Below are 18,767 nucleotides of genomic sequence, written 5' to 3'. Positions count from 1 at the left end.
GTCCCCTTTATTTTCTGGTACCTCAAGTCGCGGAGCAATTTTGCCATTTTCAGAGATTATTCCCCTTTCCTGCAAACAGTGTACCCATGTAAACTATATATTTTTGTTTTTCAAGGAGAGAGAGGACCTTCTTTTGATACCATAGTTAGAGAATTAGATGAAAAATGAGAAATTTTGTAAAATTTTTTATATTTTTGTATGGTTAGAGGTTCTCTTAGGCACCTCTTGAACATGTTATTAATGCTAGTGATGACACAATTGCATCACTTAGCTCACCTTATTTTTTTTATTATTGATTGTATTATTTTAGTGATTTTTTTTATTGTTAAATCATTTTAAACTGTAACGGCTTTCAAGCACCCGTGCCGGCAACCGTTACAGGAGATTGGGAAGCAGAAAGATGTGTCCCTGCCGCTGCAAGAAACTCAGGACGTACCAGTAGGTCCATAAGGGACTGACGGGGTTAACCATTCCTTCATATAGGCGTACCTATCCACATATGTGTCACCTATTTACTAAATTGTGGGTGTGTTTATCCACTTATGGGATGATATTTCTTTTATAAATTGGCATTTTGTGTTTTTTGTGTGATGAAGGTTCGGCGTATGAGACCAAAAACGTTCATCTGACGTAAACTAATAAATATATTTGCACTTTAATACGAAGCCCTGCGAGTGCTCCAAGTTTTCCATATATATATATATATATATATAGATATACACATTACTAAAGCAAACTACAGAAAGTGACCCAGCCTCCCAAATGTGCCCTGACCCCCAGCACTCATAGGGTTAAGTTGCACCTGTCATTGCAAAGATTTGCACATTTTTGCCAACAGTTTGGGTTCCAAAACAGTTGAGAATTACTATTTGAATGATCTGTTCCTTCAGTTCCATATATAATTGTTAATTTGTGAGATGTTTCCTAAATTATCAGAAGGTGACGTTTTTACAAAGTCTTAGAGGGAAATCAATAAATGATCAGTAAAGAAAGTTACTTTATTTTCCCATTTTCTTAAATATTATTCATACATCTTTGTGTCTTTTATCAGAAAATGTCATCAGTCTGAGTACATTAAACATGCGCAGGAGAGTCATAGATCTCCTGAATCTAAGACAAGACCAAACAGGTTCTGGGTTTTTATGCTTCTGATAAATATAAGTTAGTGAAGCTTTGTTCTTTAAATATGGTATATATTAAGGGCCATGAAGAGTTTCATGTAAACACCTGTACACTCATGGAATGCGGTTACCATGGAAACCTATGACATCAAAGAATTCTAAAGGATTGTCTGTTCCAGGCGCTGCTTACTGTGACATCAAGCCGACGATGATGTCACAATTGCCACATTCACAATAAGTGAGACAATGAGCGTGAAGCAGATCACTTGCGAAAATGGGACGCAACAGCTCTATCGCTGAGCTCCTGTGCATCCTGATTTTAGCTGTGAGCCCCTTGCATATCGTTGGAGGAGGAAGTGGAACGGGCTCTGATGCGGCGAAATCTCAGAAAGAAAATGTTGAGATGTATTTGATGGTTGTCTTTATTTGTACCGTCCTGCTGGATGTGATTACAACCATTCTATTCTATTTCACATACCGGAAGACTAAGGCTGAAAAAAAGTAAGTTTCCCACTTAATAATATTGTTATAAGTTCATAAGGCCCTGGCTGGGGTAGCAAAGGGACATTTACCAAAAACAACTTATTTTACACCATAAAGGGGCATTTATCACATCCCTGTATGAATCGGTGGTTACGGTGATAGAACAACATGTCTTAGTGACACCGCTTGGTAAGATCAGAATGTCCCCGGAGACTATTGGCTGTTACAATGTTACCTGGTGTGTTGCTTGTTTCTGCTTATGGAACCATTAGCTTCATCCGTGATCATCCCATTAAATCCCAAATGCTCTTTATTTCAGCCTAGGACCTGATGAATGTGAGAAAGGTGAAGCCGGAACAACTGAAGACATCACACCATCACTCTCCATTTCACCGGACATGGATTCATCATATTCCGGAACTGAGACCGAGACTGGGACTGAGACCGAGACTGAGGAAAGTTGGACAACGGACCCTTCATCATCTAGGATGTCCCAAATGTCCTCTTCTGAAGAGTTGGTCTCTGACACATGTTTTGATAAAGAGGACTCTTCAACCTCACTGGAGACGGCTCCCACGCACCTTGATGAATGTGAGAAAGGTGAAGCCGGAACAACTGGAGACATCACACCACCACTCTCCATTTCACCGGATATGGATTCATCATATTCCGGAACTAAGACCGAGACCAAGACTGGGACTGAGAGTGAGCATAGTTGGACTTCAGTCTCTTCATCATCTTCGATGTCCCAAATGTCCTCTTCTGAAGAGTTGGTCTCGGACACATTTTTTGATAAAGAGGACTCTTCAACCTCAATGGAGACGGCTCCCACGCACCTTGATGATAGTTTCTAAGACATTTTCGACAACATCCAAGGGCTCCCTGCTGCTACAACCACGACTTTTTGGGCAAATGTGGCATCAAGCAGGCTGACCAAGTGGCATAAAGACATTAAAGACATGGATAGCCATTCAGGGAGGCCTCCCCCTAAGGACATTTATGCATGCCAGGGGGCTGTGCAGATACTGCCCACAGTGTATTGTGGAGGAAGAAAATGCCCTTCACTTGTACTGGCAGTACCCGTTTGCACAGGCTTTGTTCAGGGCCCTGGAGTTGGAACTCAAGGACAGTATTGGGAGAAAGTGTCTGTGCTACCACTCTGTACTCGGCAGAGACGGCACAGATCTGAAGAGCTGGAAGGAGAGACTCGCTAAACTAAAGCAGAAATTGATTTTGGAGCCTCAAAGACCTTTTCATCGTAGGAAAAGTGCTGGTGCTGCGCAACAAGATTCTTCCCGTTCTGCAGTATGTGGCTCAGGCCTGGCCCTTGCTGGTCACCATACACCGAGACATCAACAAAGCAGTTTTCCACTTTATCAGGGTCTCCAAAATGGACAGAGTAAAGCGCGCAGTGATTTACATGGAACTTCGCAGGGGAGGCAAAGGAGTGCCTGACATCCCCACCGTGCTGAGGACTTTCTATGTGTGCAATTGCTTGCGCAAGACTCTCTGAGAAGTAGTGAAAGGCTCTGCTGGAAGCTCCATGTCTCACTTCTTCCTGCTGACCCTGTGAAAGGCAGCTCAAGTGGGAAAAGTGGGGCAGCTCCATCCCTTAAAATTGGACTATACCCTGGTTCTACTTGGACGTGGGTAAATTTGTAAGGGAGCACCAACTGGAGGGAGTTAAGCCAGACCTGTGGTCACTTCGTGTGATCCACAAACTCATCAGACCAAAAGACACTATCGAGAACAACCCAGGGCTTCCTGCTGCCACAGCCACGACTGTTTGGGCAAATGTGGCATCAAGCAGGCTGACCAAGTGGCATAAAGACATTAAAGACATGGAGGGCCATTCAGGAAGGCCTCCCCCTAAGGACATTTCTGCATGCCAGGGGGCTGTGCAGATATAGACACTGCCCATAGTGCATTGTGGAGGAGGAAAATGCCCTTCACTTGCTCTAGCAGAACCCATTTGCACAGGCTTTGTTCAGAGCCCTGGAGTTGGAACTCAAGGACTCGATCGAGAGAAATTACCTGTCCAACCACTCTGTACTTTACAGACTTTTTCTAGGAACAAACACTGAGAGCGCCATTGAGGATGCCTGGCGCCTCATGTGCTGTGTAAAGGACGCTCTATGGTTTGCCAGGAACCGCCTGGTGTTGAGGAGGGAGCAGGTCACAGTCCATGACTGCCAACTGGAGACCACCACCAGACTCCATTCAACCGGACATGGATTCCATATGGTCCGGACCTGAGGATATTGGAATAACGGACGCTTTATGGTGCCCCAAAAGTCCTCTTCTGAAGAGTGGACCTCCAAAACATTTATTGACAAAGAGGCCTCCTTCAATAGAGTCAGCTCCCTCCCAACTTGATGACGTCCCCTAATCTGCCACGTGCGAGATGTATGCACGCCTGTGCCAGAACCTTTAGATCATTGAATAAACTGATTTAGTTCTTCAAATGTTTGCTTTCTTGTTTCCGCAGCCCCCAGGTTCTGCATGCGCGCATAGAGCCCACCCCATCTGTAACATAATTAACATAGTCATCCAGAAAAAGCAAAAAGCCCACAATGAAGGGATTTCCAATTGTGCCTCAAAAAGGGTAAAAATTCCATCCTTACTCCAAAACAGCCTCTGATTTCTCTCTGGATCAATAAGTGGAAAAGCACTAGAACCTTGAGATGAAACCGGCAGTAACTTTACTGGGGCTTCTAGATAAATACAAAAAGGATCCAGAGATCCAGACTCTTTTGTGTCACATATTTTGCTAATAGAGCTAATAGAGCTTAAAATATCTTCCGTGCTGTGTGACCCCAGCGGGCGCCATCGTATTACACGCACATTCATAGTTACATAGTTATATAGGCGGAAAAAGACATGCATCCATCCAGTTCAGCCTTTCCTATATCTGTTAATTTGTTGCTGTTGACCCCAAATGGCAGTCACATTTCTCATTGGATCAATAAGCTGTTTCCCCATAATTAATGATTATATCCCTGAATATTAAGTATTCATCCAGTTGTTGTTTAACCCCTTAACGTCCATTGACGGGTCAAACATGTCATGCAAAATGGTCACTTAACGACCTATGACGTGCCTCTGGTACTGCATTCAACCATGCAAGTCAATGGAGTCCAGCTTTCTAATCACTATGTGATTAGTAAAATATTTTTTTTTTTAAAATGGGGAAAAAAAGTTTTGAAAAACAATTGTAAGATTTAAAAATTAGTATGCATCAGAAGAACCATCCAGTTCCAGCAAAATGTAAAAAAAAAGTCCAAAAAGAATAAAATAAATAAAACAAAAAAAATAAAGTTTACACCTTGGGATGTCTAGTTTTCAAAAATATATGGTTTGATGGGGTAAGTTGTAGTGGCCGGGCTCAAAGATAGGGCATAGGCACACTTCCCAAATGTGGCCTTTTAACCCCAAACACCAGTCAAAACCAAGCATGGGTGGTATCACTGTACCCGGAAGTAGTTGCTGAACACACTGTTGTTTGAAAGTGACGCATACCAGGAGCTGTAAATCCATACCTGAAGCGTAATTTTAGTGATAAAAAAAACACAAAATATATTACTACCACAAAGTTTGATAATGGGCGGTAGTAGAATTAGTGCATGGAAAGGGTTAAAATACCAGCATTTGAAATACCTTCCCCTCTGAGGCGCCGTTTTTCTAACAGAGTGATTGTGACATCACTGGCATTAATAACATGTTCAAGAGGTCCCGAAGTGGACCTCTAACCATTTTTTTTAAATATAGAAAAAATAAACATTTAAAAAAAAAAAAAAATATATATATATATATATATATATATATATATGAAAAACATAATAATAATTTTAACAAATTAAAAAAGCCTTACATCCCATTGCCCTAGCATAACATCTACCCAGTATAACCCCCCTGCTCCCGTTCACAACCCCTAAACCCGTTATGCCATAAGCATAAAAATTCTACAAAAAAATGTACACCTTATAGTATGTTCCCTGGTGTTGGGAAAGTATGAAAAATCTATATAAATGAGGTATTTCTGAAATCAGGACACCTGAATTGATAAACTTGGAGGGGATTTTCCATCACTTTACCTAACTTTGTGAGGATTCAGAGGAATTTTTTTAAAAAATTAGGTGTTTTTTTTCTAGTTTTTGATAGTTTTTACATAATTTGTCATTCTAAATTTTCAGCTAATCATCCAACTATGGTATCAAAAGAAAGCTCTATCTCTCCTTGAAAAAACAATATATAGTTTACATGGGTGCACTATTCACAGGAAAGGAGAATAATCACTGAACCGACATAGCGCAAAAATGACAAAATTGCTCCGGGACTTGAGGTACCAAAACCCCTGCGATTGAAGGGGTTAATAAATATATTCACTTTTAATTTACATTAAAAAAATGTAGACTACAATGTACATCAAACACAGTTGTGACGGGCGGTGATGTATTTACCCTTGGAACAGCCCTTAGCAAGACCAAGCACAGCACACTCAGACTCCCCAAGTCAGCTGCCACACTTTTTGCAGAGTGCTGAGATATGACATCATACACAGAAACTCTGTGACATGGAGATGTACTATGGGGAGCTTTTAAGAAAATTACTTATTTAACATTATTTTTTCAAGGACACATTAAGCTATTTATTAATAACGTGTAAGCTGTTTATCAGGCTGCCCCATGTATGTATGTATATATATATAAACCGTATTGGCTCGGATATAGGCCGCCCCCGTGTATAGGCCGCACCCTAAAAGTTTGGTGCTTTTTTAAAGAATTTTTTTTTTTTAAATAGACATGCTGCCACTCTGTCTCCCCCCCCCCGAGATATGCTGCCACTCTCCCCTGCCCGAGATATGCTGCCACTCTGTCCCCCCTGAGATATGCTGCCACTGTCCCCCCCCGAGATATGCTGCCATTGTCCCCCCCCGAGATATGCTGCCACTTTCCTCCTCCTCCTCCCCCCGAGATATGCTGCCACTATCCTCCTCCCCCCCGAGAAACGCTGCCACTCTGCCCCCACCCCCGACTTACCAGAGCAGACTCCCGGGTGTCTTGCGGGGCCGGCGGGGGACATCTACGCAATACGCGTATACAACTTCCGGTGCCGGGACTCAGCGGATGTGCCGGCACCGGAAGTTGTATATGCGTATTGCGTAGGTGTCCCCCGCCGGCCCCGCAAGACACCCGGGAGTCTGCTCTGATAAGTCTTGGGGGCAGAGGTAAAACGCATCGTGCGGACGTTCACCGCTGCCGGTGAACGTCTGCACGATGCACTTAGACAATCTTCCGTGCCAGCACTCCCTCCGTGGGAAGTGCTGGCAGGGGAGGCTGTCTGAGCGTATCAGAGAGTAGGATACAGATCCCCCGCAGCGGTGCAGGGGACTCGTATCCTAACCCTGCTGCCTGCCCGGCGCCCGGAACTGCATGTCCCGGGCGTCGGGCGGTAGACCCCGAATATTGGCAGCACCCCCACTTTAAAGACTTAAAGTGGGGGAAAAAAGTGCGGCCTATATTCGAGCCAATACGGTATATATATATATATATATATATATATATGTCTCAAGAATGAAAGGCACACTGGAAAATTTACTTGCCCCAGTGCTGTTCCTCGACCATAAATTAAATGATTATATCATAGACGGAGCCTTCATCAGGACATACCATTCAAAAAATTGTGAACATAAAATGCCAACTTATAAAAAAACACCATCCCATAAGTGGATAAACACACCCACAATTAAGTAAATAGGTGACACCTATGTGTAAAAATTAGATAATCTCCAAAATCAAATACTTTTAAATAAGTTAAAACAATGACCTCTGTCAATGCTCACACAAGAGCAGAAAAATGAATTTTCAATTACTGTGCAATGCTAACATGGGTCTCAATACTATATAAAAAAGGATGTGTAACCCAATACTGGAGAAAAGTTATAACACGGAAAACCTAGACAGCTAGCGGGGTTCTACAAATCAATTAAATTAATTGGGCTCAGTCCATAAGGTGGGTAAGTATTGAGGATCTCAATCCAGAACGTTTCGCGCTGCAGTAATAATCTTGCCCGTCACCACCTCTGCGATGGGGGAACGCGGTCAATTGCAAGAAAGTGACGGGTTTATCGATTTTAAGGTCCCTAAATGCCTTTCATATGGCGGATTTATGACCCCTCCTCCAATCTCTTAAAGTCAGGTCTGTCTTCCCACATAATTTAACCCACAGGGGCAAGTAATTTTGGATATAACATCATTAGTCTGACAGGCTATTCTGTGACCAATTTTATATTGTTTTTCTGAATAAGGGTGTGAAACTGTCCCCTTGGATCATGTGGCTACAGGTGACACGGCCCGTGCATTTGTAACTGCCAGGCTAGCCACTAATTTGTTGCGGCAAGTAGCATTTAACGGGATCAGTTGGGCTCAAAATATCTTTCAAGTTACATCCCCATCTATAACTAATAACATAAGTGGCACAGATAGGCTTATTTGAGGGGCAGAGATGGCACAGGCAGGCTTTTTCAGGGGCAGAGTTGGTACAGGCAGAGTGTTTTAGGGGCAGAGGCCTAACACGTCTATGTCTGGGTTATGCCAGACATAGACGTGTTACGAAAGGCAGGGAATCCACTTGATCAGGACACAAAGCAGGTAACCAGGAACGGTGCAGGTGCAGAGCCACAGCAGAAAGGTCCACAGACATAGACGTGTTCTCCCGAATACGAATGCACAAGTCTAATATTAAGCATCAGAAGTGTATGCCAATAGGTTTTCTGGTTTTTTTTGTTTTTTTTTTTTAATGCATGGAATTTTTATCCTCAGTATAAACACAAGAATTACAGCTTTAAGGGATCTCTTTTTTGACACCTGCTCAACAAGTATTTGACGCTCCAAATTTGTGGGGTGTATTTCAAATGAAAACTGAATGCACTTGGTGAACTACATTCAGGATGGACTGCCTGTAGCTACCAACTGTTTTATATAATTACAAGCTGCAAACTGGTAATTGTTAGCAGATAGGCGGCTATATGCCAGCTACTTGTTACTTTGACAGACATCAAACTAGGTAACAAAGTATGATACAAAATACTGTTAATAGCTAAATAGGGACCTCTCTCCATTCTCCCTCAACAGAAGTTGTTTCTGTAATTATTGAAGCAAAGCTCTCAGGGTTTTTTTTTTAATCCCAGAGCCCAGGGTTTTGGGAGTCAAATCTACTGTATATTTGAATATATATATTAGTTATTTTAGTTATTAAAACTCCTGAAACTCATTGTGAGTATGCAAGGTTAACGAGTACTCACTGATGCTTTTTGTATAGTAACACTTCTCTGCATTATCTGAAAACCCTGCACTGTTAGCGTGGTAATTATCAAGGGTCTACTGGCTCATGAACCTTTTGAGTAATAATGTTTCACAAATGATTTTTGATAGAGGCACCTGTAATGATCAGATATAATGAGCCAACTGGGATTTTTTTTAACAGCAGTTTCCCTTTTAAGGCTGAGTATCATTAAGGTTTCATACCTGTTGTAAGAACATTATGGCTAATAAATATAGAAAGGGAAGAACACGCTAAGAACCATATGAATTCATGCGTTTGCACTTTCTGAGACAATGTTCTCTGGAAATGTGTTGTTAAACCTATGCCATGCATGACTAGGATTATTTCTGTGCTGCTGATTATGTTTCAGTTTACATCTAGTTTCAACCATGATCAGCCATTTCAAATTAATTAACAGGTTTGTTGCAAGACAAGACTGCACACTTGAAACTTTTATACTGTGAGTTTAACCAAACTAACGTCCCACATTAAACATAAGTAACACCCAGAGACATTGCCATGTCACTAAACAAACAGCTCTTGGCAAAAGCACACTGCAGCAAAGCTTCATAGTTAAAGACCCTTCGTCCCCATAGCACCTTGGCTATTAACACCAATTTGTCACCGGTGCACTAGGTTCAGGCGGCGCCTGGTACATGTGCCTAAATGCTTGTGCCCCACAAGCGAGGCCACACATCATGGTGATCTGCTCCTGCATTATACCAAGGCAAAATAACACAACAAAAAGGCCATGACCATATCACACCAATACATACCAGCTGTTGGCAATTTTTGCGCCAGGGCCCTGTGGTTTCTAGTTACGCCCTTAGTCTAGTGCTTCAGTTGGCTACTATGTTCACTTCCATCGGCTCTTAATAAAAGCACCTTTTCCCCTATGCAGTTAATCCTCCGTGTTCCATTGAAGTAAACTGCTTTATTTCAAAAATGGCAAAAGATAATACAATCATACACTTTGTTGAAAACATATAACTATTTTAATAACTGCTAAAATAACACATGCTGCTGACAGCCAGCTGTTACATTATCAGCATTATGACATCACAAAGTGATTGTGATGTCACTGTAGGCTATAGGGACAGCAGCAGCTGGGTTAGGTCAGTTGATGGTTGGATAGTGTTTCGTGCACTTCTGCTTGCCTGACGCTGTTATTTCTCAAAAGTAGCTGTTCGCTACGCAGTGTTTCTGAGTGTCCGCACTCAAACTGAGCGACCATGAAATTCCCTCGCTCAATTTTGATTTCTCTATTTCTATATGTAGCAGAGACAATCTTAGGCCTGTACTTGAGCAGCACATACAGCACTGCAGTGCACAGAATTTGGTTGTACTTGACCCTCCTATTCTGTCTTCTGCCCTGCCTTCTGGTACAGATCTGTTTTGTCTGCTTCCACATGGAATTCTTTGATGACAGATCCCTGGAACATCTGTTTCATCTCCTGCAGCTGGGACCTCTGTTCAGGTGAGTGAGGAGGGAAGGTGCCCTGTATTTAGATAGATACCACATCGGTGAGCCAGTGCATTAGGTACATGGCACACTGTCTATTGTAAAAGAAATGAAACCCGCTGATGATTCCATGCCATTTATTTATATAGTGCCCGCAGATTCCATAGCGCTGTTACAATAAGGGATAGACAAAATATTTCACAAAGACCATTTAGAATGAAATCACCAATAACACAGATTAAAGCATATTTCTACAGAAGGAAAAGATGGTCTGTTCTTGTGAGCAATTAGGAATCAAAAGATGGATAAAGCAATCAAATACAACTGTCACAGATTTTGTATATGGCATAGGCTTACAAGTTATCACAATGTGATCCGTTGCAACTTAATGTTACGTGGTTTCATGCGCCGTCAGAGTTCATAGGTTTCAGGCCCCTTAAAAATGGATCGAATTTTCACTGACTCCCTCCCACTAAACCCGGACAACAAACGTGTTCTCATTTTAGATGGGTAAAAGGCGTTCCATTTAATATTTGTAGCTCTGATAGTACAAAGAGTGGGAACAGGGGATATTTTGAAGGGAATGATTGTGTTTTGTAGAAAAGCGATACATACCGAGATATCATTTAAATACATAGAGTTTGAGTTGAATCTAAAATCTCAGTCACTATTGAGTTTATGGTTTTATGTGTGCTTCTTGGCCAGATTATATTTGAACCCGGAGATATACAGGGGGCTGGAAAGATGAATAGAAGGCGCAATGTTTTGGGTCAGGTTTGGGTGAAAGCATTTATCTAATGATGCAGGGCAGTAATAGTTTTCATTGTGTTAAACGGAACCTCACCCCATGTGGCTGCAATGTTCTGTCCAGTGTTAATAATGAGTGAACCCTATTTTTTCCTGTACTTTGCAGGTGTGTGCAAGTTCTCCGCCTTTACTTCATTAATGGAAAATCAGAGGATCCATACGACACCCTCATTAAGAGGAAGCAGCTGTCTGAAGATGGCGGTTGGGTTGAGGTGGAAAGGGAGGTTGGTCGCGTCGATATGCTGCTGTCCAAACACAGTTCTGCTTTCCGCTGGGCCTCCTTCATCCAAGCTTTCTTTGGGTCAGCACCTCAACTGATACTACAGCTGTATATTTCCATCTCGCAACAGCATTTAAGCCTATGCAGATGTAAGACAACATTTCTTTGTCGTTTCTTTGTCAATATGGAATGTGGAATGAATACATATTTTTGCAGTCATTAAAAAAGAACTTTGATGCAAGAATGAAAGATAAAAACGACATTTGATAGATTTTCAGTAGAGAGTAAATTGTTGGAGAACAGGAGAAACAATTAAGAGTGCTTGAAAATGGATATTGAAAAAAATGTCTTCGTAGCTTTAACTAGTAATTTAGGATACGTTATTTGCTGCATAAAGAAATCTAGTCACACACAAATTGTAAGTGCAGAAATGCCCCAGGGATTAAGGACTATATTTTTTCTTCATAAATGCATATAATTTACACATACATTTATCAAACCGTCACTCAAGTGCCATTTGTCTTAATGTTTACTAATTGGAATTGTCCTTTCCTTTTCTGATTTTCTTCAGGCATGCTTATGAGTATCTCTCTGCTGTCCGTTACGTATGGAGCGTTACAGTGCAACATCCTGGCCATTCGAATTAATTACGAGGACTATGATTTCACCTTTCGACCAGCTGCCTACCTCTGCTTATTGCTTTGGAGATTCCTTGAGATTTCCAGCAGAGTCGTCGTGCTTGGCCTCTTCAGCTCCGTTTTCAAAACATGGACCCTGTGTGTGGTGGCCTTAAACCTGTTGGCTTTTATGCTCTACTCATGGATCAGTTTTTGGAAGAATAAGTCATCGGGAAACAACAAGAATGGCTTGAGCAAGTGTAGGACTGCTACTGAGCGTGCTGTACTGAACATCCTGTACTCTGTGACGAGCATTTTCTGCTGGTGTCCGATTCAGGTCGAGCTCAGTGAGCCCGACCTGATTACCAAATCAAACAATTGGTGTCGCATCACCATGTATTATATGCTCAGACATGTTGAAAACGCCGTCCTGATTTTCCTATGGTACATCTATCAAACAGATGTTTACTCGCTCATAGGTAGCACTTTTTTGGTCGCACTGCTCCTGGTGGGTTATACCATATCGATGCTCTTCATGCTGATTTTTTATCAGTTCTTGCACCCCTGCAGGACACTTTTCACATCTAGTTTTGTAGGTGGCCTGATGTCAGGCTTAAAGAGTCTTTGTTGTATGTGCAAACCTTCAAGAGCCTCAACAAATGAACATGGCTCCGAGGTCTGTGAGCCTTAGAACTGACAAGATGAGATTTACATCAATGCAAAGGAGTTGATCTGTGTTCATTGGGAAGCTACTCTACTGCAGACTCTCGAAGCAGAAGCCGACAAAATGGACAGAATGCAGAGAGCGTTAGGGGATATATAAGGACACAAGAAAACTAATATACCACAGCTGTGTCTTCCCTAAATAAAGTGTTCTGAATGACAATATTAAGAATGAAAGTGTTTTTTGTTTGTTTGTTTTTTATTCTAAAAGCTTTATTTCCTGTGATTGCAGAAAACTTTCATGGCACAAAAGGGCACATGCATTATATGAGCGCCTCTATTGGTCGCAGCCAGGGAGCTCCTCTGGCATCAACCAAGAGAGTCGCCCTTACAAACTTTTAGCTCCAGGGGCGATCCTACGGATTCTCATTCAAGTTAACCCCTGCGATGCTACGTAGACAAGATGGGTAGGGACGGGACCAAGGAGACCAGCTAAGAGGTATTAACAAAGATGAACACGAAGATTCGTCTATGTCTACTGGCCACCATGGTAGTTCATTCGGTTTTCTGTTTCAAGAAACGGAACATTCGTTTTCATGTTCTCCCGAATACGAATGCACAAGTCTAATATTAAGCATCAGAAGTGTATGCCAATAGGTTTTCTGGTTTTTTTTTTTGTTTTTTTTTTTTAATGCATGGAATTTTTATCCTCAGTATAAACACAAGAATTACAGCTTTAAGGGATCTCTTTTTTGACACCTGCTCAACAAGTATTTGACGCTCCAAATTTGTGGGGTGTATTTCAAATGAAAACTGAATGCACTTGGTGAACTACATTCAGGATGGACTGCCTGTAGCTACCAACTGTTTTATATAATTACAAGCTGCAAACTGGTAATTGTTAGCAGATAGGCGGCTATATGCCAGCTACTTGTTACTTTGACAGACATCAAACTAGGTAACAAAGTATGATACAAAATACTGTTAATAGCTAAATAGGGACCTCTCTCCATTCTCCCTCAACAGAAGTTGTTTCTGTAATTATTGAAGCAAAGCTCTCAGGGTTTTTTTTTTAATCCCAGAGCCCAGGGTTTTGGGAGTCAAATCTACTGTATATTTGAATATATATATTAGTTATTTTAGTTATTAAAACTCCTGAAACTCATTGTGAGTATGCAAGGTTAACGAGTACTCACTGATGCTTTTTGTATAGTAACACTTCTCTGCATTATCTGAAAACCCTGCACTGTTAGCGTGGTAATTATCAAGGGTCTACTGGCTCAAGAACCTTTTGAGTAATAATGTTTCACAAACGATTTTTGATAGAGGCACCTGTAATGATCAGATATAATGAGCCAACTGGGATTTTTTTTAACAGCAGTTTCCCTTTTAAGGCTGAGTATCATTAAGGTTTCATACCTGTTGTAAGAACATTATGGCTAATAAATATAGAAAGGGAAGAACACGCTAAGAACCATATGAATTCATGCGTTGAGGTGTGTTTTGAAATGACCAATATGCACATAGGACAAAGCAAGGAATCAGTGGACAACTAGCAAGTACAATTTAAACGCACCTTTGTATGCAGCTAGCTGCGTTTGAACTATAAAAGAGCAATGTTAACCAAAACTTGTAAAAAATAACAAATTGACGTAGCACTGATTCAAGAATCCCACTGGATAAAACCAAATTTTAAGAAAATGAAAATTAGAGGGTATTCTTAAATCACTAACGCCTCTTTAGTAAACAATAAAAAAAGAGGAGTGGCAATTCTAATTTCAGAACGAATAAAGTATGAGAACATACACCAAAAGGTAGATCTAGAAGCCAGGTATATCATACTAATATGCTGGTTAAATGAGAAATTATTTACTATAGTCAATATATATGCACCCAACAGATCCCCAGTTATATTTTTAAGAAAGTTATTAAATAAAATTTATGAAATCAAACAAGGTCAGGTTGTTCTAGCGGGGGATTTCAACAAGGTGGTTGATATGAATATTGATAAACAATTCCCTACAGGAGCCAAGTTCCCTATTGACCAAATAAAACAAGCTAAGAAAATTCACCAACTATTAAAGGAATTTGCCCTCTATGATATTTGGAGATCTTTTAGGCCAGAGGACCGGGACTATACACACTTTTCGAAAGTACATTTGTCATATTCAAGGCTAGACATATTTCTAGGTGACCAATATATTATTAAAGATGTTGATAAGATATTTATTTGTGATATAACTTGGTCGGACCACAATGCAGTCATAGTGATAACTCAGGACAAAAATCTAAAAATCCCTAGCAGAGATTGAATAATACTTGACCTTGGTATCGTCAACCACGGCCCCATTCCCAATGAGACAATAGACACCAAGTTAATCAAAACTTTTATTTATGCGACTTTGGATAAATTTGGCCACGGTCAATAATTACATAACTTTTTTCCCAACGTGACACTCATTGAAACGTAATCATTAATTACAATTAACCATACATTAACCACGCCTTTGGCTACCAGCCAAGCGTATTAATACTGATGTTTATATATATATATATATATATATATATATATATATATGTATATGTATACGGCTGGTAAGGGCGTAACCATTCCAAGTCACCTGTAGAGGCTGCCGGCGTCCAAAGCCCAGCAGCCACCCGTCAACAAACGCATCACCTGAGCAATGGGCCCATGGAGTGTTCTGCACTTTTGCCCTTAGGCTTGTGCACCGCGAGTACAACCAATACCTTAGACAGTTGCCTCAAGCACTGTACCAGCCAACCACATATTAACAAAAACCCATAATGTAAAAAACACTAACCGCCACACTTGACGATAAATACCAAATCAAAAGAGGGAAGGGAGGGTAGCAATTTCGCCTTCTTTAAAACCTACAAGCCAGATTGTAAATAGCTCTCACAATATATTGCCTAAATTCACCCTAAAGCCTTCCCCTTCTTCCTGTCACTGAATATTCAGAATGGAGGGCAAAAGTTCATCTGGAAGTCAAGGAGTCACACAGGATGGTTGTAAGTAACAAAATGTTTAACCCTTTGCTGGGTCATGGGGTGTTCCTTGTTCCTCACCCGGTCATGGTGCCCCTACACCGATGTACTTGCTTCGGGGCTGGTCTATTCTACAGAATAATGACAACCCCAGAAATTCCATTAATAAATATATGGTGCGCTTATAAATGTGTTATGAGCGGACATATAATAATGCTGAGCTCTGAGGAGCAAAAACAATTCCTCTCTTCTCTCCCAGAATTATATTTAGAGCTCAACCGAGTATCAAGGAAAAATAAACATTCACCACTTTTTGAAATCTCAGAGAATTTAAGCAATGCTCACCATATGGCTAAAACAAAGGAGAATCTTAGGAAGTTAAATCAGATATGGTACTATAAGAATAACAAGACAGACCATCTCCTAACAGCAAAATTAAAAAAAAAAAGTGGCGTGTCATAGAATTATAACAGAAAAGGATAAATCTTTTTATACCCCGCATGAAATAGGTGCTGCTTTTGGAAGATAGTATAAATAATTATATAATATTCCAGATCAGTCTGAAGAACCCCAGGGCCGGCCCTATAATGGGGCAGACTGGAGCAATTGCCCCAGGCGGCACTTTAGAAGGGGCGGCACTTTGCCGCCCCAAGCGCTTTTTTTTTGTTTTTATTTTGAAGCGGAGGAGAGAGAGAGGGGCACCGAGTGGTTTTCGCTTACCCGTTCGGCGCCCCTCTCTCTCTCTCCTCTGCGGCGAGTCTCCCTGTTCGGTCCCGGTGCCGGCTTGTAATGCAGAGCGCCGGAAGTGACGTCAATTTCCGGCGCTCAGCATTACAAGCCGGCACCGTGGCAGAGCAGGGAGACTCGCCGCAGGACTGTTTAAAGGTAAGTACCGGGGGGGATCGTAGATTATAGAGTCGGCGAAGTTTAAAATGCCGCCGCCCCCCCCCCCCCTTCGCCCCAGGCGGCGTTAAGTCTTCGGCCGGCCCTGAAGAACCCTCTATCCAAAATTACTTACAGAAAATCACTCTGCCTAAATAATCAAAAGAACATTTAGATCAATTGAATGCGCCGGGCCCAAGCGGATTTTCAAATTGATTTAAGAAATCATTTAGTCCAGAAACTCTGCAATATATTTAATTTAATAGGAAACCAGGCCCATTTCCCAACAGAAATGATGCGTGCCAATATAGCTCCCTTCTTCCCTTCTTAAAGCAAGACAAGCCCCCTGATAAGATCACTAACTATAGACCGATTTCTCTGATTAACTCAGACACTAAAATCTATGCTGCCCTCCTTGCGGCCAGACTAAAAAAGATAATTAAAATATTAATAAATAAGGATCAGGTAGGCTTTAGAGCAGGAAGAACTCCTAGTAGTAATATTAGACAGTTAATGCATATACAGGACGTTAATAAAAGGAAGCTAAACACCATGTTGACTCTGTTTTTAGATGCTGAAAAAGCATTTGACAGAGTCAACTGGAAATTCCTCAAAGTGTCTTTAGAGAAATTGGGTCTTGAAGGTAAGATTCTACATAAGATAATGTCTCTATATGTTTCCCCTACAGCCAGGATAGTTGTACAGGATATATCTTCTCAATGGTTCCAGATCATAAATGGTACTAGACCTTTATCTCCCCTCTTACATATACTTTCTTTGGAACCCCTAGCTCAAAGTATAAGAGACAATGTACAAATTAAAGGAGGCCTGAATAAAGGAAAAGACGGTAAAATAATGTTCTATGCCAGGAGTGTCCAAGTTTTTTCTGCAGTGGGCCACTTCATCAGAATTGTATACGTGCGCGGGCCGCACTCATTTTTCACTGTGACAAAAAATATGGCCTTTAATAAAATATGCAGATTAAAATAAAGTAAAATGACACAAAACCTTTACTCTTCCTCTCACTGATTTCTGGGCCTAGAAAGTTTTGCGACTACAAATTCAGGATTCCCTAGATTTATTCTAGGGATGAACTAAAATTCTGGACCAAAACATTCAGGGTTCACTTAGCCAAAACCGAAAATGACCCCCACCTTTAAAAATAATAATAAAAACTCACATTTTTAATAAAAGTAGGTAACACACAGCTGGACAAAATTAGCAATATGACTTGGCAACCAGTAAATGCTGGCAACCCAGGCAACCAGTAAATGCTGGTACCTAGGCATGATGGGACTGTGCTCGCTGTGATTGCTGTTAGCAATGCCAAGTCAGCCAGTACATGCTGGTACAGGGTGGCTGTAAGTGATGTGCAGACCCCATACTGCTGGCAGCATCACTACACAAGGGGGCAGCTAGCTAGGTTTCAGCATGTACTGGCTGACTTGGCATGATAGGAGTGTGATTGGTAACAGTAGTCACAGTCCCATCATGCCTAGGTTCCAGGACTTACACATCCATCCAGTAAATGCTGGAACCTAGGCATGATGGGACTGTGATTGCTGTTAGCAATCACACTCCTTTCATGCCAAGTCAGCCAATACACGCTGGTACAGGGTGGCTGTAAGTGCAGACCCCATACTGCTGGCAGCATCAATACACAAGGGGGGCAGCTGGCCAGGTTTCAGCATGTACTGGCTGACTTGGCATGATAGGAGTGTGATTGCTAACAGCAATCACATTCCCATCATGCCTAGGTTCCAGCACTTACACATCCATGCTATCACACACACACACACACACTCATTTATTCATATAATCATTCATTCACAGATTCATTCCCTCAATCACACACTCATTCAAACACCCTCCTCACCCCCTTACCTGCACTGCAGCTCCTCGATGCCGCTTACAGACTTCATTAGGGGGCGCGGCCTCCCTCTGCCTTCTCTGCTAAAGCACAGAGGAAGTAGGATGTCACGTGAACTCCGCTTCCTCTGTGCAGTCCAGAAGACCCTCTCACAAGTAAGTAGCAGGGCTTGAGGTGCGGCTCGCGTAAGTTGCCCTGGCTGCCGATCTTACGCAGGCCGCACCTCGAGGTCCCGCGGGCCGCATGTTGGACGCCCCTGTTCTATGCTGATGATATTGTTGTTACCGTCTTAGATCCAGCTGACTCAACCAAG

General features: G+C 41.6%; 1 protein-coding gene across 1 annotated transcript; it reads left to right on the top strand.

Moving 5' to 3' along the window:
• The first annotated feature begins 10,159 nt into the window (after window positions 1-10,159).
• On the top strand, window positions 10,160-12,724 carry LOC128472664 (endoplasmic reticulum membrane adapter protein XK-like). The gene is made up of 3 exons (XM_053454580.1): window positions 10,160-10,404; window positions 11,303-11,565; window positions 11,988-12,724. Exons 1-3 carry the CDS (start codon window positions 10,160-10,162, stop codon window positions 12,722-12,724), a joined length of 1,245 nt encoding a protein of 414 aa, XP_053310555.1.
• Window positions 12,725-18,767: the final 6,043 nt, after the last annotated feature.

The sequence above is a fragment of the Spea bombifrons genome, chromosome 1 (genome assembly GCF_027358695.1).
Source record: "Spea bombifrons isolate aSpeBom1 chromosome 1, aSpeBom1.2.pri, whole genome shotgun sequence".
Lineage (NCBI taxonomy): Eukaryota > Metazoa > Chordata > Amphibia > Anura > Pelobatidae > Spea > Spea bombifrons.
This window is presented reverse-complemented; position numbering and strand designations above follow the sequence as displayed.

Coding starts and splice junctions, on each gene's coding strand:
- LOC128472664 (XM_053454580.1), top strand. CDS start 10,160: ATGAAATTCCCTCGCTCAATTTTGATTTCTCTATTTCTATATGTAGCA. Junction 10,405..11,302: donor CAGCTGGGACCTCTGTTCAG/GTGAGTGAGGAG, acceptor TGTACTTTGCAG/GTGTGTGCAAGTTCTCCGCC. Junction 11,566..11,987: donor GCATTTAAGCCTATGCAGAT/GTAAGACAACAT, acceptor GATTTTCTTCAG/GCATGCTTATGAGTATCTCT.